The sequence below is a fragment of the Homarus americanus genome, unplaced genomic scaffold (assembly GCF_018991925.1).
Source record: "Homarus americanus isolate GMGI-L3 unplaced genomic scaffold, GMGI_Hamer_2.0 scaffold59232, whole genome shotgun sequence".
Classification (NCBI taxonomy): domain Eukaryota; kingdom Metazoa; phylum Arthropoda; class Malacostraca; order Decapoda; family Nephropidae; genus Homarus; species Homarus americanus.
The window spans coordinates 41,062-64,511 of NW_024717214.1; the positions used below are offsets into that span (position 1 = coordinate 41,062).

A 23,450-nucleotide genomic window follows, 5' to 3' on the forward strand; every position below is an offset into this window, starting at 1 on the left:
AGAATTTGATTAGTGTATTTTATAAATACTAAATATCATGATGTATCCCAAAGTGCTGTGATTTAGTTGATTTTTTTGTTTTATAACTGAAGTAAACCTAAAACAAGTTATCAGTACCTTTAATATTTAACTACAGCCCCTACAGTAAACTACAGCCCCTACAGTAAACTACAGCCCCTACAGTAAACTACAGCCCCTACAGTAAACTACAGCCCCTACAGTACACTACAGCCCCTACAGTAAACTACAGCCCCTACAGTAAACTACATTACTCTGGTGCCTAAAACAGTAAACTACAGCCCCTACCGAGTACACCTACAGCCCCTACCAAGCCTACAGCCCTACAGTACACACAGCCCCTACACATTTACACTACAGCCTACAGCTACACTACAGCCCCTACAGTAAACCCTACAGCCCACAGCCCCTACAGTAAACTACAGCCCCTACAGTAAACTACAGCCCCTACAGTAAACTACAGCCCCTACAGTACACTACAGCCCCTACAGTAAACTACAGCCCCTACAGTACAGTACAATAATACATGTCAGGTAAACAGTGATCTCACTTGTCTTAAACTTGTTTTTTTTTTTCAGTTACAAAACAATTATTGTATTTTTTTGTGTTTTATTATGTAGGCTACTGTGATATAGGCATAGTATACTTTGTTTCTTTGGCTAATTAGTTTATAACAATTCACTACATAAGCAATTATTTAATTTTTATTTCCTTTTACATTTAACATACAAAAACCAAAGTGATTTTAATTAATTGTTAAAAAATATTTGTATTTAAACCATAATTTAAACCACCTAACCCTGTGATTTACACTTATGTACAGCAAGGAAAATGTGCTTCTATATCCCCTAGCCAAGATACGCGCCATGCATGAATCTATATCCATGTACGGTTGCAATGGATGACTCGAAGCGCGATCCATGACACACAAGTCGAATACCTCCCCCACATCCTGACTGGGGACCATACGGGGTATAGAAGCATCTTTCCCTGACTGCATTGTACCTACAGCTTCAAGACAAGACACTAAAGTATATAATCTCTTGAAGATTTGATCACCCAGTATATTTCACCTTAAGATTAACCATCCTTACGCTAACCTGACCTAACTGAACACCTATCTCCCCCCCCCCCTCCTAAAAGAAGACTTAGGGTGCTTAATCATCTGCTGAAATAACATGAGAGGTTAATCTTCAAGTGATCCAAAACAAATGTATAAAGACCAATACTTGTTCTTATGTTTAAATCTTAAATAATAAGTATATAAAATAATGTTAAAATTGGATATGACTTCTGTAGCGCTGCTAAGTGGATCAGCACAAAGTTTACATGACGTTTCTCTATAAAAAAGGATTAGAATAGCTTAAAACTTCTTGCAATATGTAATAACTCTTCTACTTTTTCTCTCTGAATTGCCACACACACACACACACACACACACACACACACACACACACACACACACACACACACACACACACACACACACACACACACACACACACACACTGGGAGGCAAGAGGAAGTCACAGACATTTTTGAAATAAGAAAAAAAAATAATCTCCTAAGAAATTAAAAAAATCAGAATACTGTAAATATAAAAGTGAATCCATAACTACACAAGGCTCTTGTTCGAATATTCTTATTAAACTCAATAATCCTCGGGTGTAACATAGCGCTCAGAAGCGTGACAAATTATGCAAATTGATCTCTTAAGAGCGTAGGAGGCAAACACCATCACCACCACACAAGACTTTACTATACTGAGAATTTATAAGAACAGTGTTAAAATTATCTTACCATAATACAAACAATACTGACTTTACTAGAATAAGTAAATATATAATTGAAAATAAATACTGTATTGTACCTATATGAGCTCTACGGTATATTTAATAACATAAAACAATACGGAAATACTTGTGGGAACTGTGGTCTTTGATATTTAAATATACTCGCCACCCCCCCACTGTTTCTTCGCTCCTACCTTCCCCTTGTTCCTCCTCATATCCACCTCCTTCCCTCCCCTTTCTACATAAACACACATCACAGAAACCACTCCTCGAGATCAAAGCCTCAAGATACACACCAGCAGTTCGTTCTCAAACACATCATTCAATCTCTCACGATCCCAAAAGATAAAAGAATGAAAAAAAAAAAATTAAGACCACTCCGGCAAAAATAATGATGTATCACCTGCTGAAACTGTCATAACAGGCGCCATTCATTCTCTTTATCCCTTTCTGCTATACTAAATACCCTCCCATTGAAGGCACTAAACGCGTGAAAGCAATTTAGCCGGTGTATAAACTACTATAAAATACACAAGTTATCCATCTCACTTTGTAAGAGAAAACGGGAGCTAAAAATGAAAAAGAATGACCATATTTTTTTTTGGGGGGGGGGGTTCTTTTAAATATATAATTGTTTCCTGGTGTATAAACTAACATCTATAATAGTGAACAGTACAAATAAAAAATAAATACAATTTCATACATTTAAAGATTAAAAAAAGCCGTATATCATCTTGTAAGGAGGACTTGAAACCTATCCAGTAGTTTAGTGTATTGTAAGAAACGCAAGATAGTTATTTTTTCCCTCAGCTTCATACTACAACCATACAAGGACTTGACACACTATTAAATTCCAATTCTACATCAATAAGAACGACGAAAATTCTATTAATTATTATTCTCGATAAAATTGTCTTAATAACAGGCGAAATATACAAAATCGTCTCTTTTTTGTTTCTTACTTCACAAATATATTTCAAAAGTACTTCCATATGGGTGAAAAACATATGAAATGAGATTTATTATATAATAAATAAAATATATAAGAATTATTTGTGTATGATTAGTTGACAGGGTTATATTTTTTCGTGAAGGGAGGAAGGAAGGGAGGAAGGGTGAGAGAGATAGAGTTCACTAGAGCATGAAAGAGAGAGAAGGAAGGAAGGGTGAAAGATAGTCCACGAGAGCTTGAGAGAGAGAGAGAGAGAGAGAGAGAGAGAGAGAGAGAAGGAAGGAAGGAAGGAAGAAGAGAGGAAGAGTGAGAAAGATAAGAATCCACGAGAGCTTGAAAGAGAGAGGGAGATAGAATGAGTGTGTGAGTGAGTGGATGAGGGAGTGTGAGTGAATGAAGGAGTTTGAGTGAGTGAGTGAGTGAGGGAGGGAGGAGGGGGGGGATCATAAGGCAGAGTGACTCACCTAACATCCGCACCAGTAGACCATTCTGCTCTGTTCTGTCTAGAGCCACACCTTCGCCACGCTGAAATACGAAAACACATTTATTATTACACAATTATTACACCGACAAAATACCTATTACACCCTTGCATACCTATTGCCCCTATTACAACCTTATACAACTATTGCCCCTATTACACAAATTCCTCAATTATTATTATTACCATTACCATTAAAAGCATTAATAATATAATCATTGTAACATTACGGTTATTACATCATCATACTTATAACAGTAAATAAATAAATAATGACAAAATAACAGTATAATAATAATAGTAGTAATAATAATAATAATAATAATAATAATAATAATAAAGCTCAAAATACTATGAAAATAATGTATTCACGAAACTGCTAAACTATCTATCTATCAGAGACAAACTAAGACAAAATTCATAATCAAAGAAAATGTCGCTTGAAGTACTGTAGAGGAAACTAATCAGACATACGACAATACATGGACAAAAACAGTAAGATGTGGCGATTTTCACGTCGCTTCACTCACAATGTTTTCAGTGTTTTCTCATTTTACGTAAATTTAACTTATCAGAAGAAAGAGGGACATTATGTTCGTTTAATTTTCTTATCAATATTCTTTTACACGACCCTGTCTTCAGCTGTTTAAAATAATCCACTAAAACGGTACCGAGAACATCTTTTTTTTTTCACGGACGGACGCATGATAGATGGGTGGTCTAGTCAACGGGCGGCGGCTATCCTCCTAGTATAGTAATGCAACGTCGCCTCCCCATGGAACCACGGCATAGGTATGAGGTAGCTCTGTGTAGGCCTGGTGAGTTGCCCCAAGTTTATTTTTTAGGGGAGGGTAGAGAAAGAAGGGGTGAAGATTAGAGGTGGAAGAGAGGGTCAATAGTTTGGAAATTGATTATTAGAGAAATTTAGGAGGAGGCAGAAAGAGGCGGGCTGACCACTTGCTACAAACTAGCTAAGCTTATAGTATGTTTGGGGAACTGTGGGTGGGGGAGGGAGGGGAGGGTGTGGGCGGGGGAGAGAGGGAGGAGGGTGTGGGCGGAGTGAGGGACGTGGATGGAGTGGATGGGACTGGGTGTAATTTGGGTGAGAATGGCGTGTGGGTGGATGACATTGGATTAATTGGAAAAGTGTGGGTGGAAGACTGCGTATAAGTGGAAGGTTGGGTGTGGGTGGAGGGTGGGTGGGTGGAGGGATGGGTGTGGGTGGAGGGATGGGTGTGGGTGGAGGGATGGGTGTGGGTGGAGGGATAGGTGTGGGTGGAGGGATGGGTGTGGGTGGAAGGATGGATGTAGGTAGAGGGATGGATGTAGGTGGAGGGTCCGAGGGTTGCGTGAGTGTGGAGGATTGGGTGTGGGTGGAAGCTTGGGTGTGGGTGGAAGGCTGCGTGAGGGTGGAGGGCTGGACTTGCCTCTCCACAACCACCTAATGAACGGCCCGACACAGCGGCGCCAACTCGCTCATGCCCGCGGCTCTGTAGGTATGTGAACACCCTGGCCTAGCTGTGTACACTCCTACCTAGCTGCGTACACTCCTACCTAGCTGTGTACACTCCTACCTAGCTGCGTACACTCCTGCCTAGCTGTGTACCACCACCATGACCACCACTATCAACAAAACAAACACTACCACCCCCATCATAACCACTATCATCATAACCACTATCATCATAACCACTATCATCATTATAACCACTATCACCACCACACCACCACCACAGTGTACTTTCTATCATCTATTATTCTATACAGTAAATCATCTCCGCAGTCATATCCAACTCCCGTTCAATAATATACTATAGATATATGACATTCTTGGTTTATCCTTGGATGAGTCGACTTGCTGATTTTAACTACATTGTGTTATGTATACCTACCGAGTTAATGTGAACTTTAAGACGACTTCGGGGAATATTATCTATTTATTTATCTTCTTTAACTGGACCAAGTACTGGGAAATGTGTGGAGGGTGTTCACTCTTGCATGACGTCATATGTAAACAACTTATGTAAGCTCTATATCAGCTGGGTTTTTTTATTACTTACTCGTGATGAATGAATCTTATTTTATTAGTTAGTTTTGTCTTCGTGTAAGAGGGAGGAAAGCTGTCGACATTATTTCTCCAGTTTCTCACGTAATTTTTTCTCATGGCCAGGAAGTCGACTATTACAGATATATTACATTCCCTCATCAGACACAGAATATCACACTCACACGTTATCTTCTCCGCAGTCTCATAATTTGCACCTCACAGCCACACAACCCTGGCCTATAGCGAGGAGGGGGAGGGAGAAGGTACTGTACACATGTCGCAGGTCACGGAGGACGACACTAGCGGGATATGGCGCACAGGACGAGGATTTGGTGCGAACCTTTCAAGATCATTCTACCAACACCCATGTTTGTTGACATTATCCATATTAGGAGGTAATGGGACTTGGATGGGGGAGGGGGATTCATTCACCTCCCTTACTCATACACTACTGTTCCTCTTCCTGAGATAGGTGGTGGTGAAGGGGTAGTGGTAGTAGTAGTGGTGGTGGTGGAGAGGAGCTTAAATAATCAAGGACAAGACCGGGATAGCGTGTCATGAATTAGCGATGGTTTTTACCTTTTATTCTTTTTATAATACCTAGAGACCTTGTGAGATTCTGGAGAGTGAAAGGTAGGAAGTGAGAGAGGTAAGCAAAGAGAGGAAAGAGGGAGGGAAAGTTGGAAGTGAGAAGGAAGAAAGAGGTGGGAGAAAGAGTGAGTGGGGTGAGAAGGGAGAAAACATAGAGTGAAAGGAATGAAAGAGCATGTGAGGAAGTGAGAGGGGAGGATAGAGAATGGGGAGGTGGGAGGAGAGGGCAGTGCGTGAGAGGGGTGAATGACATCTAACATCGTCTACCACAATTACTTCCTTCTCTCTCTTCCTTAATCTTATTTCCTTCCTTTACTATTTTTCTCATCATCTTCATTTCCTTCCTCTTGTTTTCTATGTTTTTCCTTTCTTCCTCATCTCTCTCTCTCTCTCTCTCTCTCTCTCTCTCTCTCTCTCTCTCTCTCTCTCTCTCTCTCTCTCTCTCTCTCTCTCTCTCTCTTCTGGGCCTTAATTAGTATCGTTCTTCTTCATCTTCTTATTTAATTACATTTTTTTGGTTTAATTTAGAGTTTCTGAAATTTGATGACGCCTTTTTTAAGAGATTTAGAAATATCTGATTTTGGAGGCTTCAAAATTTCTACCTGAGCAGGTGTGGGAGGTGTAATTGTGTATCTGAGCAGGTGTGGGAGGTGTAATTGTGTATCTGAGCAGGTGTGGGAGGTGTAAGTGTGTATCTGAGCAGGTGTGGGAGGTGTAAGTGCGTATCTGAGCAGATGTGGGAGGTGTAAGTGCGTATCTGAGCAGGTGTGGGAGGTGTAAGTGTGTGGTGTATCTGAGCAGGTGTGGGAGGTGTAGGTGTGTACCCGTGAAGGTGCATCAGGTGTGTGAGGATTGAAAAGGTGGGGGTGGAAAAGGGGGTGATGAAACCAGCTTGGTCAGTCTCAGGGGGGGAGGAGGGAGGGAGGAGGGAAGGGAAGGAGGGGGAGGAGGGAGGGAGGGGGAGGGAGGGAGGGAGGCAGGCACACCGTCACCTCTTGCAGATGCTCCTCCTCCTCTCACCTACACACTGCCCTTCCTCCTCTCACCCCCTCCTTCCCTCATCTCCATAGACCCCTCTCCTCCCTCCCTATCTTACCTGTACACAGGTCCAGCTGTAGGTTAATTAGTCGCTCATGGTACCTACTCCCCCCACTCAGCCTCCCCTCACCCCTCCAGCCCTCTCCCTCACCCCTCTCCCCTCACCCCTCCCCTCCCCTCCCCCTCACCCCTCTCCCCCTGTTGTATTCCTTGTATACATCATCATCTTTTTCCTTCCCTCGCTGAAACATTGTTATTTTGTCTCCTTTCTATTCTCTTGTTCCTCTTTATCTCTCTTCTTTCTGTCCCTTCGTTCTTATCTATGACACAGACAGACAGACAGACAGACAGACAGACAGACAGACAGACAGACACACACACACACACGAGCATAAAAACGCCTTTCTCTCGCTCTACCGTGATGAATATTTCAAAACTGTGTGTGTGTGTGTGTGTGAGAGAGAGAGAGAGAGAGAGAGAGAGAGAGAGAGAGAGAGATATTGGACAGGGTGTAAGACAATACAAAAACACACACAATAAAGTCAGAGTCTCTCTCTCTCTCTCTCTCTCTCTCTCTCTCTCCTGATCAGGGCTGGAGGAACCTTCATACACCCTTAACACCCTAACCCAAGGGCAATAAGAGCACAAAAAGGGCAAATTACTGATACCTTCCCCTTCAATCTTGCCCTTTCTCCCCCGTCAAGGCTTCTGTCTACACGCAACAGGATGTAAAACACTCATTATAACTGAATGTGTGTGGAGGGGTGTTGGTGGGGGTGGAGGGGTGAGGGGGTGGGAGGGGGGTGGGGGGTGGGGTGAGGGGTGGGGGGGGGAGGGTGTTGGTGGGGGTGGGAGGGGCAGGGAGGGGTAAGGTGGGGGTGGAGGTGTGTGTTGTTGGTGGTGGTGGAGGGTTTGTTGGTGGGGGGTGTTGTGGGTGGGGGTGGAGGGGTTGTTAAGGGGGGTATAGGGGTGTATGAGAGAGAGAGAGAGAGAGAGAGAGAGAGAGAGAGAGAGAGAGGATAAAAGTATAAAGTAAATAAAACGTTGACAGTGATTCCCTCTCCTCCCTCCCCCCCATAACACAAGCCAAGAACACTTCACCTTGCCAGTCATGTCACAAAAGATGTAGTATTAAATTAAATACACAAGTGTGGTTCCTTACTACCTGTTATAGCCCTTAGAGTATGACCGTGTGTTGGTGTGAGGGAGGTGAGTGTGTTGGTGTGAGGGAGGTGAGTGTGTTGGAGTGAGGGAGTGTGTTGGAGTGAGGGAGTGAGTCTTGTTTAGTCCATGAGTATTAATGGTGAAAATGTGTTTAATATTGTACATTGATCACCCTAGCAACCGATCAGTTTGTTTGTCTGAGTTTTCTCGTTGCTAGGGGTGGGTGTGAGAGGGTGTGAGTGGGCGAGGGAGGGTGTGAGTGGGCGTGAATGGGTGTATTTTGATGTCAGTTAATTATTCATTGTTTAGAACACACACACACACACCCACACACGCGCACACACACCCACACACGCGCGCGCGCACACACACACACGCACACACACACACACACACACACACACACACACACACACACACACACACACACACACACACACACACACACACACACACACACACACACACACACACCGAACAACAAATGCATTTTTAGCACCGTCCAATTCTTATGTCGGCTGAAGACTGATGATTATTTTCAGTGAGTGGCAGTGATAGGCGTGGCACAGAACCATCCTCCAGGGGGCCGCCTCAGTGCCAAGCTTCCACACCTCACGTCACCAATGCCAAGTGTAACGTCACAGTGCTAAAAGGTGACACTGGTAACACCCGTGACGTAAGTGCCATATAGGACGTCACTAATGAGACCTTGGATGCCAGAGTGCCACCAGTAATGTCATAGTTATCCTTAACGTCGCCAGTGTCATAAGTAATATCCATATATACCTCCTTCCTCTCCTCCTCTCCCCCTCTCTTTCCCCTTTTATCCCCTTCCCTTACCACCTATTCCCCCCTTCCCCTCGCCTCCTTTCCTTATCGTCCCCTCTCTTCCTTCCCCTACCACTTCCCTCTCTTTTCCTTCCCCTACCACTTCCCCCTCCCGTCCTTCCCCTACCACTTCCCCCTCCCGTCCTTCCCCTACCACTTCCCCACCCGTCCTTCCCTACCTGCCATGAAATGAACTGACATACAACAGGGGATGGGATGGGATGAAAGAAGGAGAGAAAATAATATGCATAAATGGATAATCAGGAGAGAGAGAGAGAGAGAGAGAGAGAGAGAGGAAGGCTGGGAGTGCCCACGACCTACTAACTGGAGAGAAATCAACGCCAACCCCTCTTACCCCTCCCCCCCCCACATCCGTCTGCTGCCCCTCCTCATCCCCCTCACTCACCCTCTACCCTCCTCACCCCTCCATTAACCAGTTGCCTCTATCCCTCGTTGGTTCTATCCTCCCATCTATTATCTATCCAGTGACTGTCAAACAACACCCATTCTCCTCCACACCCCATTACCTTCGTGTCTTCCCCATTTCCCTGTGTATCAATCTTATCTGTCTATCTCAGTACCGTCCTCACCTACCCATTCCCCATTAATTATACGTCCCCCCCCCCACCTCTTCCATCCCTGTTACTTAGCTCCCATTGGGTAAACTGCATCATTAGCTAGACTGGGAGCTTAGATAGACTGAGCCATTAGCTAGACTGAGCCATTAGCTAAACTAAGCCTTTGATAGACTGAGCAGTTTGGTAGACTGCGCCATTATCTAAACTACGTCATTTGCTAAACTCCGCCATCTAACATCGAACAACTCACCTATGCCCAATACACGTGCCCATCTCCTCCCTCCTCCCCCTCCTCTTCTTCTTCTTCTTCTTCTTCTTCTTCTTCTTCCTCCTCCCCCTCCTCTTCTTCTTCTTCTTCTTCTTCTTCCTCCTCCTCAACACTCAGTTTCTCTCCAGTTTAAAACACTCACTTTCCGCTCCCTTACCTCTGATGATACCAGATACCGCCTCACGTATACACAACAACAAAAACTTCGGCCTTGTCTCATATCTCATGTTCGTAAATTCTGAAATGGCGACGAAACAACGCTAAGACTCATACTATACGACACTTAAAGAAGTAAATACAAATGGCGACGAAATTGCACTGAGACACAACTCCAATGATGCAACTGCAATAACATTCAACTACGATACTAAAGAGGCATAAAATAACGACCAAAAATGAATTAAGACTCTATCTGTGTCTCCTCCTCTCGACCCACTCCATCCTAAAGTAAGTGTGTGTGTGTGTGTGTGTGTGTGTGTGTAAGGTGATATAAACTATCCCGGGATTCGACCTCGGACCTTCTAATGTGAGTAAAACCGCTTCCACCAGTAACACCCGTCAGTAGAACCACCTCAACCAGTACTACCCGTCAGTAGAACCACTTCCACCAGTAACACCAGTCAGTAGAACCACCTCAACCAGTACCACCCGTCAGTAGAACGAACCTCAACCAGTACCACCTGTCAGTAGAACCACCTCAACCAGTACCACCTGTCAGTAGAACCACCTCAACCAGTACCACCCGTCAGTAGAACGAACCTCAACCAGTACCACCCGTCAGTAGAACCACCTCAACCAGTACTACCCGTCAGTAGAACCACCTCAACCAGTACCACCCGTCAGGTAGAACCACACTCAACCAGTACTGCCCGTCAGTAGAGACCACCTCAACCAGGCTGCCAAAATCAGTAGAGACCACCTCAGCAATTGCACCTGTCAGTGAACCACCTCAACCAGTACCACCTGTCAGTGAACCACCTCAACTGTTGCCCCGTCAGTAGAACCACCTCAACCAGTACCACTGTCAGTAGAACCACCTCCCAACCAGTACCACCTGTCAGTAGAACCACCTCAACCAGTACCACCCGTCAGTAGAACCACCTCAACCAGTACCACCCGTTACCGCCCGTGAGTAAAACCACCAGTAACACCAGTCAGTAGAACCACCTCAACCAGTACTACCCGTCAGTAGAACCACCTCAACCAGTACCACCCGTCAGTAGAACCACCTCAACCAGTACTACCCGTCAGTAGAACCACCTCAACCAGTACCACCCGTCAGTAGAACCACCTCAACCAGTACTACCCGTCAGTAGAACCACCTCAACCAGTACCACCCGTCAGTAGAACCACCTCAACCAGTACCACACGTCAGTAGAACCACCCCAACCAGCTGTAAGACGTAGGAACCACTCCCTAACAAAAAACAACTCCCGGTTCACTGTCCTTCCCCACTGTCAACTAGTTACTGAATACATGTTAATTTCCTGGATCACCTGAAGAATAGCCCCCACCCTAGCTTATTTTACCCGATGATTAAAACACACCTAATGCTATATACACTGGGTGGAGGGAGGTGAGGTTAGGCTAGGTTAGGTTAGGTTAGGTTAGGTTAGATTAGATTAGGTTAGATTAGGTTAGGTTAATGTAAGTGATCCAATTCCATCAAAATTTCGCCCTCTGAGTAACGTTGGTACAGAATAATTAAGGATTCATTTCAACAAACTCTATATTGGTGTGTCAGGGAGTATTTACCTGTAGGGTGGGCGTTTGATAGGTGTTGGCTTTGGTACCAGATTAATAAAGGGGGAGGGAGGGAGGGGAGACGCAACAATGGTTAGGTTAGGTTAAATGGGGAAAAATTTAATTAATGATTTAAAGTCAGGATGAAGTGTTTAAAGTGGGCATCTCTCTCTCTCTCTCTCTCTCTCTCTCTCTCTCTCTCTCTCTCTCTCTCTCTCTCTCTCTCTCTCTCTCTTTAACTTTATTTCTACCTATATCTCACCAAATGTCCTCGTCCTCCTCCTCTTCCTCCTCCTCACACCCCTCCTCTAACATCAGTAATGACGGGTTCTGACACTGACCTCTGACCTGACCTCAATTTCCTCTCCCCCACCCCCTCTCGTACATCCGTGGAGGGGCACCTGCCAGGCACCCACTAATGTATACAGGTAAACAGCTCCTCCCACCGGGCCAGCCAATCAAAACACAGCCACCAGAGGTCCAGGAATTCAAGTGGTGGGCAAGACATTTATTTTGATATCTTAAGTGGATTAGGCGGAGATGAACTGCTCGTGAATGGTGGTAAATACACACACACACACACACACACACAGATGGAAATATGTCTTCATAACCGCATAAAAATAAATATACCCCTACACATAACCAAATACATACATACATACACACACAACTACCCACCCTTACATTCGCACATCACCACCATACTCCACAACGCCACCATCCTCACGTTAAGATAGTGCACCAATAGATGACTCTCAGCACCATCCTCAAGCACCATTATCACCATAAGACCAGACACAAAATGAGAATACTCGAGCGCAGATAAATAAATGAACCATTAAGTAAATATACGAGGTAATTAAAGCACAATAAGTGAACGAAGGAGATATCTGTGAGCATGAAGCGAGTGACTGTATATAAGTTATTGGTGTCGGGAGAGCGCCAGGGTTCTATCGAAGTTTAATTGCCAGGGTAAAAACACGCGAACATCAATATTTACAAACACTTATCTGAGTGTATAACTTTCAAGTATAAATTCTGGTTAAAGTCGCCAGTATAAAGAGGTAAGTGTGTCACTATTTACTAAACATATGGAGATAAAAACAAAAAAGCATCACTATTTACTCAACTTATGGAGATGAAAACAAAAAAGCATCACTATTTACTCAACTTATGGAGATGAAAAAAAGCATCACTATTTACTCAACTTATGGAGATGAAAACAAAAAAGCATCACTATTTACTCAACTTATGGAGATGAAAAAAAGCATCACTATTTACTCAACTTATGGAGATAAAAACAAAAAAGCATCACTATTTACTCAACTTATGGAGATGAAAACAAAAAAGCATCACTCTTTACTCAACTTACTCGTACAGAGATAAAACCATATGAGCGCCACTCTTTACTTAACTTATGGAAATAAAAACAAAAGAGTATCTTCACTATTTACTAACCTTATACCCATAATAACTTTAGAACGTTACTTTCACTGAACTTATCATCACGAGAACATAAGATCATCACTATTTACTAAACTTATGGGCCGAAAAAAAGAACGTCATTATTTATTAAACCTCTGGAGTATAAAACATAGGTACATCACTATTTACTAAACTTACCCAGCACTAAAACAGAAGAGCATCACATAAACGAACATTCACCCTGAGTAGACGATCCCAATAAAATTTCACAAACTTACACTTGACATTCACTTAGAATAAAACTCACATTTAAACGTAAAAAAAATAAAAATCGTAACAAATTACTTAAAAAAGGTACAATTAAGAAAAGGGTTTGATTCTCATTTAAGCGACGTCCTGACTTAGAAGAAAAAATGCCAAAGAAGTTCCGATTAAAAAAATCTCCATATTTATAGAACTTTCGCTCTAATCACGGCCCCGAGGAGATCATGATGTCTTCTAGATTAACGGGACCTTAACGTTACCTTTTACCGCCTGTATTTTTCGTCGTCAATAATGTAGAGTTTCTTAAAGCCCGAGTTTTTAGTCTGATATAAGCAAGACGGTGGACTCATCATCAGGGTAGTAGGTAATCAAGTGAAGTGTGTTTGGTGCCACGTCTTATGTTTTACCTAATCAAACCTGTACTGACTCTGCTGGATTAACTTTACTTACGAAATTTTACTTCAGGAATGAGTAAATGGACATAAGAGCATTAATTAAGGTTATCGGCATGGAGGTACCAGCCTAAAATGCGATGAAATTTACGTCTTACTATTTCTGGGCACATTTAGATACCATGGATAGTCTGTACCATGTTTCAATGTTTTTTTTCTCGTGAGTATAAAGTATTTTTTATGTAAGTATCTGTTTATAAAGGTGTGTCAGAGTTAATGGTGACGTACGTACAGATATAGCCGAAATATTATGCCTTCCTTGGACGGCCAGAGACCCCCCAGTGAGGCCTCCCAGTGAAGAACTTAACACATTAACAAACTTTACAACAAGCAACAAGTGGTTTGTCCTCCACCCGGTCCTCCTCACCTGAGTGTGTCCTCCAACAGGCTGCTGGAAGGTACTTAACACCTTCACCTGTCGCCTTAACAACCCATCGTCCAGCCTCACTTCCACGTGTTTTTTACCCCAATAGTCAGAATTTCTTCCTCTTAGGGGATGTTTCACCATAGTGCGTTGGTAAATACGACCCAAGATTGAGATGGAAGGGTGAACTATATCGTGGGCGAGGTGGTGTTGTTTCTGGCGTACGGTCACACCTCAGTCACGGGAGTTGGAGTGTGTGATGCGAAGCAGGAACACGGGGGCACCTTCAGGAGAGAGGGGTAAAAGGACCCGGGTGAAGCAGCGCTGTTGTCCACACTCACGACGGTAACACACTGACGGTAATGATGATGAGTGAAGAAGGCTCACTGATGTCACCGGGCCTGCGACGCCACACTTTTCCGGTGTTGTTGGGGGATGTACGTAGCAGGTGTGTGTGTGTGGCTCACCCTGGCTCCTGTGACCTCACCTCCCGGGGCCCGTCCAGCCACAACAGATAACAACAAAACGTCACTACCGTTAACAAGAACATGAAAGCACCGTCTCTCTCTTTCTTTCTTTCTCCCGTGTGGGACAAAAGCCCTCTAAGACAAAATCCTTTTCGGACAAAATCACCCTAGGACAAAAGTTGCATTTTTCTTTACACTAACTCACACTTAGAAATTTGAGCTAATTTCCTATTTCTTTTTTCCGACGTTTTCATTCGGCGAGACCAAATTAAAATCCAAGGTGGCTTCCGTTAAGTAATGGCTAGTTGCAACACGTGTCCTAACAAGGCTTCCTCTCATTAACTACTGGATGATTGTACACGGACGGAGGACGGACGGATAGACAGATAGAGATGGAGTAAAATCATCATGCAGGTTTACAATGATTCATCAGGTATAAACACAATTTAGGTTCACAATAATATTCAGCGAGTCGTTCACTACACAACTGTAATTTATCAACACTGACCGTCGCCGCCATCACCACCATCACCATCACCAAGAGGCAGGTACAGTCCCCCCCCCCACAAATATCGTTACTTTTCCATCTTTACAAAGACAAAATCACCCTCGGACAAAATTCTCCTAAGACAAAAGCTCCCCTTGGACAAAAGCCCCCAAGGACAAATAATAATAAGAATTTGTATATAATTATTTTTATTCTTTATTATTTACAGTTAACAATTTATATACCTAACCTAATCGAACTTAACCTAACCAAACCCAACCCAACCTACTTTGTACTTTAACTGGGGGTTTTGTCTAGGGTTTTTTTTTGTCCAAGGGGGCTTTTATCTGCACGCGCACACGCGCACACGCACACACACACGCACACACACACACATACGTTTATTAGAGAAAGCTGCCGACTACCTGAGGTGTGATGATGGATAATGTCACGGGGGGGGGGAGGCCACTTCACCTAATTACAAGACACTTATGGATACCCTCTGTTCGTCCACCTACACCTGGTACACTTACACCTTACATTACACTTATTTTTCCAGGATACGTAAAGTGGGCTACCATAGACTCCTCCCTCCTCTTCCACTTTCCAGACTACCTCTCCTTCTTCCTTCCTTCCACTGCCCTTCCCTCCTCTTTCCAGATTACCTCTTCTCTACCCTTCCTCGTCTCCTCCTCCTTCCCATACTACCTTCCCTCCCTCCTCTCCTCCTCTTCTTTCCAAACTACCCCTCCCTCTCCTTCCATCCTCCTCCTCGTCGTCCCACTAACATGCCCCAAGGCCGGGAAGGAGGAGGAGGAGGTCTCGGCATCTGGGTCAACTTTTCACACTCCGTCACCTTCATTAAACACTGACAGACCCAAAACCTCGCCTTACGACACTCCATTACGTAAACGTCTTATCATAGGATTACTCTTGTTGCTGGGCGACCTTCTTCTCTCCTCATCACCACAACCTCACCTTGCCCCTCAACGTGCAGGCACTAGGGCAGAGGAAATGACAGATCAAAGTTCACCCCATCTTGAGGTGCTTCCCAGCCGAGAGAGAGAGAGAGAGAGAGAGAGAGAGAGAGAGAGAGAGAGAGAGAGAGAGAGAGAGAGAGAGAGAGAGAGAGTGGCAGTGTAAAATTGTTGTAATGGTGGAGTTGTGGTGATGGTGTGGTTGTGGTGGTGATGGGAGGGGTTTATGATGTAATCGGGAATGAGTACAGATTTCAGGGGAAGCACAATACCCCTTACCCATAATTTTTCATCAGATTTAAGATTCCAGATTTTTACTTCCTTGAAAAAATATCAATATACACAGGTACAAATTTAACCTCCAGACAAGGCTGAAGACCCTCTACCAGGACCGCCAAGCTAGTCGCAAGTCAGTCCAAGAGTTTGTGCAAGGCGCTGGCTATAACAGTCGTCGGAAATCTTAGGCAATAATATGCAAAGTGACATTTTTAATTTTGTAATTCATTTCTGTACGAGTTTTCACTAACATACGGTAGAATGTTTCAGTTAAAGGCAATAAACATTTAATATTATGACGTTGATATAACTCCAAGTAAGTTTCAGTAACAAACGTTATAAAATTTTAGCGAAAACATGTCAACAAAAAATAATGTGACATTTTTTCATAGTCTGGTGATTATGCCTTTTTTTCTGGTGCCATATTTTCCTATTGCCATTTTTTCCTGTGTTATTTTTTCCGGTGCCATTTTTCCTACATTCTTACAGTGGTCAAATTTTCCGCCTCTCATTTCTCAGACCTACGTGAACAACCTCGATCCCAGGCACAGTAGTCACACTCCGAGAAGACAAAGAATGAGAATCAGGAGTGAAAAAAAAAACAAATGCGGCTTCTGTATTTCCTATCCACGAAATTCTGGTAGCTTGACAATCCACCTTATCGACACGAATCGCTGAGGCAGGAGGCTTACTCTATATAAACAAATATTAAATTGGCCATTCAAGAATTCTAAAAATATATCATTGTTTTTAGTAATGATTTCACCGCTGGAATTGAACATTTGATATTATAAGAACTGACAAAAAAACTGGAAATCTCATTCATTTCCACCAAAAACTCCCGTTCGTTTTTTCAGTTCTCAGATCTCCATTTCTCGGCAACTATTCTGGAGAGAGAGAGAGAGAGAGAGAGAGAGAGAGAGAGTACGAAGAAAGAGGAACAAGGAAATTATATGATGAAGAACGTGGTGAGGAAAGGGGAGGAAGGATGTGGGGAGAGGAAGAGATGGCGGTAGAGAAGTGGAGAAGGAGGGAGGGATGGACGGGTGGTGGTGGAGGGAAGGGTGGGGTGGGGGTAGGGATGATGGTGGAGGGAGGGGAGAGAAGTTGGGTAGGTATAAGAACATAAAAATGGAGGAAACTGCAGCGGGCCTATTCGTCCATACTGGCCAGCACCGTTTACACCCAACCACTATCACTCATATATCCATCCAACCTATGTTTGAAGCTATCCAGCATATTCGAGTTAATGATGATATTTGGTAACTTGTTCCATTCGTCCACTACTCTATTTCCAAACTGGTGTTTACCTATTTTGCGCCTAAATCTAAATTTGTCTTATTTAAAACCATTGTTACAAGTTCGCTCCTGGTTGGATAGTTTGAGTACTTTGGTAATGTCCCCTGTGTTCAGCCCTGACTTCCATTTACACACCTCTATCATATCGCCTTATCATATCCTCCTTTGAACGCTTTCCAAGGATTCTATAACCATTCTGTAGTACGGTGACCTGAACTGAACTGCGTAATCCAAGTGAGGTCTCACAAGCACGACATATAGTTTTAGAATAACCTCGCTAGTCTTGTAACTTACACTCCTTTGGATGAATCCAAGTACTTTGTTAATTTTGTTTCGAGCAAATACACATTGTTGTCTTGGTTTAAAATTCATACTTATCATTACCTGTAAATCTTTCTCACAGTCGGATTTCTCTATAACAACGTTGTTCAATTAATATCTGGTTTCTCTGTTTACATCTCCTAGACTAGACCATGCGATCTTTTTTTTTTTTTTAGATCTTCACGTAGTTTTGCGGAGACCTCGTCAGATTTAATTACACGCCCTGTTTTAGTGTCATCAGCAAATTTACTTATGTTGCTGTCTACGCCTATATCTATGTCTTTTTTGTATATAATAAATAGTAATGATCCAAGTACGGAGCCTTGGGGTACTCCACTAGTGACGTCACTAGTGGAGTACCTCTCTTTCCTGTCCTGTACTCAAGCCCTAATCCAGTTTAGAACATCTCCAATTCCATGTACCTCGACTTTACGTATTAGTCTTTCATGGGGGACCCTGTCGAAGGCTTTGGTAAAGTTGAGGTATACCACATCATAATCGTGTCCGTCGGCCACTGATTCGAAAACAGTTGAAAAGAATAATAACAGACTTGTAAGACATGAACGCCCACTTGTGAAGCCATGGTAGCTGCAGTTCCATTACCTTCTGTACTATGACACCTTCCCTATTATGACACCTCTATTAAGACACCTTCGTAGACGTCGACGTTACCTGGTCAGGCCACCTGTCATCAAACTTACCTGTAATAAGAAGAAATGAGGCGTTAATAATACAAGACAAACATTGGAACTGACCTGATGTAAACCCTGACCCGATGTAAACCCTGACCTGATGTAAACCCTGACCTTACATAAACCCTGACCTGATGTACACCAAAGCTTAAAGGTCAGTAAGGGATGATCTGTCACCTCTGTAAACCCACCTTTGGGGTTAAGATCACGATCGTCCTCCTAAAGAAAACATTAATCGGATTCAACCCTTTTATAAAGCTCCATTTAACCTTTATACGAGAGAGAGAGAGAGAGAGAGAGAGAGAGAGAGAGAGAGAATCACGACGTAGTATAAAGATGATCGGCATACGGTAGAGGGTTGGTCGGAAGTCGGAGGCGGATCGGAAGAAAGGTCGGAAGATGATCGGAGGTTAAACTCGTAGGGTGACTTATAATACGCCGCTGTACTGTTGTGTTTCCTTCTTCAGTAATTTATCAACTGCGACGTCACCACGCACAGGATGTTTACCACGGTGGTCTGCTGACGTACCGATAGTGGCGTGAAGTCCAGTGCTTGTGTGACTGTGTGACTGCCTGCCTGCCTGCCTGAGTGCCCGTCTTTCTGTGTGACGGATCCGCCCCCTTACTGATAGTGAGTGGTGAGGCGTCCACTGCTTGTGTGAATGCCTGTCTCTGAGTGTGTGTGTGTGTGAGTGATTGCCTAAGTGAGGGAGGGAGGGAGTGTGAGTGAGTGAGTGCGTGAATGACCGAGTGACTGCCAGCCTGCCTAAGTGATAGCTTGAGTGACTGCCTACCTGTGTAATTGACTGACTGCCTACCTGTGTAACTGACTAACTGCTGGCATGCTCCTTGCCAGCTTCCGTGAGTGATAATCTACATACGAAACGAGGAAGCTACAGTGTACCTATTGACCCATACTGGCAAGTCCCGTTTACACCCAACCTCTATCGCTCATATATCCATCCAACCGTTGTTTGAAGCTATCCTGCGTGTTCGAGTTAATGATGATGTTTGGTAACTTGTTCCACTCATCCACTATATTTTCAAAACAGTGTTTACCTATTTCACGCCTAAATCTAAATATGTCGAATTTAATAACTGCCTGCCAGACACCCTATCCGCTTCTCTGCCAGCCAGCTAGCCATTCTACCTGTCTGCCACCTGGCCCAAGGTAGATCACGCAATAATCACCGTCTCCCTCACTCACTTACCTGGTGGTACAGTACCTTAATTAGAGGGACCAAACCTAATGGGTCTGCCCTCACTTATACAAACTGGTCTACCGTCTCATATTAAACCGGGTCAGCAGTCACATATTAGGCCGGGTCTGCCGTCACATATTAAACCGGATTCTACAGTCACATATTAAACCGGATCTGCCGTCACTTATTGAACCAGGTCTCCCGTCACTTATTGAACCGGGTCTGCCGTCACTTATTGAACCGGGTCTCCCGTCACTTATATTTGACCTAATCTGCCACTGGAGACTTGACCTTTTACCTGACCTGTCATAATTTGCGCTTGACCTGAGACACCTTGATAAAGTATTCACGACCCAGCCAAAGAGAGTCTCTCTCTCTCTCTCTCCTAGGTTAGATCAGAGTTAGGTATAAGCGTTAGGTTAGGGTTAAGTTGGTATTAGGTTAGGTTAACGTTGGGTTAGGGAAGCGTTAGGTTAGGTCAAGTAAGGTACCTACATTTAAGTTAGCATTGAATTACGTGATCGTTAGGTTAAGCTATGTTAGGTTAGAGTGAGGTTAGGTTAGGGTAATTAATCTTAAGGTGAACGCTAAGTTGTCCAGACGAAAAGTTGGACACACACACGCACGCACGCACGCGCACACACACACACACACACACACACCTCACTCACGTTGTTGTTCTCCGGGTGAGCCGCCTCTATTATCAAGACACCTGTTGCAACTGTTGCATCGTTCTTACTTGTTGCAACGTTACCACTCCTGTTGCAACGGGTCACTGGACTGTTTACACTTACAGCCAAACACAGCGGGAGGAGTTCGCTTGAAGAATAGGTAACTCAGCTTATTACATCTCAAGAATAACCACCCTAGTGTCAACCTAACCTAACCTAACTTAAGATAACTTAACCTAACTTAAGATAACCTAACCACCTAACGACCCTAGCGCTAACCTAACCTAACCACCGTAGGTCACCAGGGACCACTGTAGGTCATCAGGGACCACTGTAGGTCACCAGAGACCACTGTAGGTCACCAGGGCCACTGCCCAATTGGCACTATACCAAAAAATCTTAATGAACCAATTACTAATTTGTATGTAAAGTCTCAGATCTATTTCTATTAAAAGTTGCATCGTCATGATATTTTTTGTGATGTCGTTAGGTCTGGGTGTAGGGGTGAAGTTAGGGTCTGGGTGTAGGGGTGAAGTTAGGGTCTGGGTGTAGGGGTGAAGTTAGGGTCTGGGTGTAGGGGTGAAGTTAGGGTCTGGGTGTAGGGGTGAAGTTAGGGTCTGGGTGATAGGGGTCTGGGTGTAGGGGTGAAGTTAGGGTCTGGGTGTAGGGGTGAAGTTAGGGTCTGGGTGTAGGGGTGAAGTTAGGGTCTGGGTGTAGGGGTGAAGTTAGGGTCTGGGTGTAGGGGTGAAGTTAGGGTCTGGGTTTGAGGATTAGCAAGACCCTTAATTTGAGAGAGACCTAAAGGGTATGAAGGTGGTGGGGAGGGGGGGAGGAGGACGCCCACACGCCCTTAATGGCCCTGAATCACCGTCGGTCAGGTATACACGTTAGGATAAGCTCACCCCTCGCTACGTGTCACCAGGTTCATTACACTGTTGCTGGGTGTGGTTGTTGCCCTCTCAACTATCACCATTACTACCACTATCACCACCATCTATGCCATCACCATCAATTTTTACCACTACCATCACCCTCAACCACCACCGTCACCCCCACCACTACCACCACCACCACCGTCGTTTAGCGGCAGTTAAAGGCGTTAAAGTACCCAGCTCCTTCACCATAAAACCGAGATACTTGTATTTGCGTTAGATAATCCGTATCGTAATTACTCAACCACGCGTCTACTGGCCTAGGAGTCCCGCGAGTTCTTGGTCGGGGCACTCCTGGGGTATGAATGGGTTTACCTGACTTTACAGATGAGGGAACGAAGGTGGTGGAGTGTAGTGCCCGGTCAATACTGCCTCTGTGTGTACCCTAGATGTGTATATCGAGAGAGAGAGAGAGAGAGAGAGAGAGAGAGAGAGAGAGAGAGAGAGTAATATTCTTCATGGGTTAAGACTACACATAAAACTGGTGTACAATAATGGTTGCTCTGTTGTGCACATGACTGACTGGCAGAGGTCGCTGGCCGCCTGGTTGAGGGGAGGAGAGGGAAGAGAGAGGAAGAGGACAAGAAGAGGAAGAGGAGGGGAAAGAGGAAGGAAAGGCAGAAAGGAAGAGGAAGAAGGCTGGGTTAATAGATTGTCATCAAGAGATTCTCATCATATTTCAATCGTTAATTATTTACACACACACACACACACACACACACACACACACACACACACACACACACACACACACACACACACACACACACACACACACACACACACACACACACACACACACACACACACACACACACACACACACACACACACACACACACACACACACACACACACACACACACACACACACACACACACACACACACACACACACACACACACACACACACACACACACACACACACACACACACACACACACACACACACACACACACACACACACACACACACACACACACACACACACACACACACACACACACACACACACACACACACACACACACACACACACACACACACACACACACACACACACACACACACACACACACACACACACACACACACACACACACACACACACACGACGACCTATGCGATAATAAAAACCTTCCAATACATTTTTTTTTCATTGTCATTTTCCTTTGAGAGCTGAAGTGTGTTGCACAATATTACGACATCAGCTCAAGTGTTTGGACAGTGAATGGAAGCAGTGTAAGTGTATGAGCTACATCAGACTAAGACAATATCATATTTTCTTCCATCCATACCCAACCATCGCACCCCGACCCCAGGACACGTCTGTTTACAGGTCTCTTGAACACACACACACACACACACACACACACACACACACACACACACACACACACACACAGTCATCAGGTAGTTTGTGTATGCCTTTGATGAATCAGTCCAGTTCCTTCTATAGGTTATTGAACTTTTTACACCAAGATGAAAAGAGGCTTGATTGGGGCTTCAAATGAACTTTGGTCTACCACGTTACTGAAGTTTATATGAGTCTGTGTGTGTGTGTGTGTGTGTGTGTGTGTGTGTGTGTGATTGATCACGTGAAGATTAGGCATCCTAGCATATATTACTCAATGATTAAACACCCTAGCGCTACCTGGGGGGGGGGGTGTTAGGTTAGGACTTATCTTAACCTAACTTAACCTCCTCTCAGTCATTTGTTAAGTCAGATTTGACAGAGTACCGCATCAGAGGCTTCTGAGAAAAATTAAGGCTCATGGTATCAAGGGGAAAGTTTTAAATTGGATAAAATCATGGCTCACCAATAGAACGCAGAGGGTCAGCGTAGATGGTGTTAAATCTGAGTGGGGCCGTGTAACCAGTGGGGTTCCCCAGGGGTCAGTACTAGGCCCACTCTTGTTCATAATCTACATAAACGATCTAGATACTGGGATCAGCAGTGACATAAGCAAGTTTGCGGATGACACCAAAATAGGGCGGCAAATTAATTCAGGGCAGGATGCAAATGCATTACAGGAGGATCTAAATAAACTGCAGGGGTGGTCTGAAAAATGGCAAATGAAATTCAACACCAGCAAGTGCAGCGTACTTAATAT

At 44.1% G+C, this 23,450-nt stretch overlaps 1 protein-coding gene across 5 annotated transcripts in view; it reads right to left on the reverse strand.

The window, feature by feature from the left end:
- Positions 1 to 23,450, reverse strand: part of LOC121858828 — a 64,056-nt gene that overhangs the window by 33,207 nt on the left and 7,399 nt on the right. For 2 of the 5 annotated variants that reach the window (XM_042355463.1, XM_042355461.1), the window contains exon 2: positions 3,228 to 3,288. In XM_042355463.1, coding sequence (XP_042211397.1) covers positions 3,228 to 3,234 — 7 coding nt within the window. In that variant the 5' untranslated portion in view covers positions 3,235 to 3,288. Of the gene's footprint in view, positions 1 to 3,227; positions 3,289 to 14,012; positions 14,385 to 23,450 lie in introns of those variants that run through there. The other 3 variants (XM_042355460.1, XM_042355465.1, XM_042355462.1) reach the window with 3 other exon arrangements.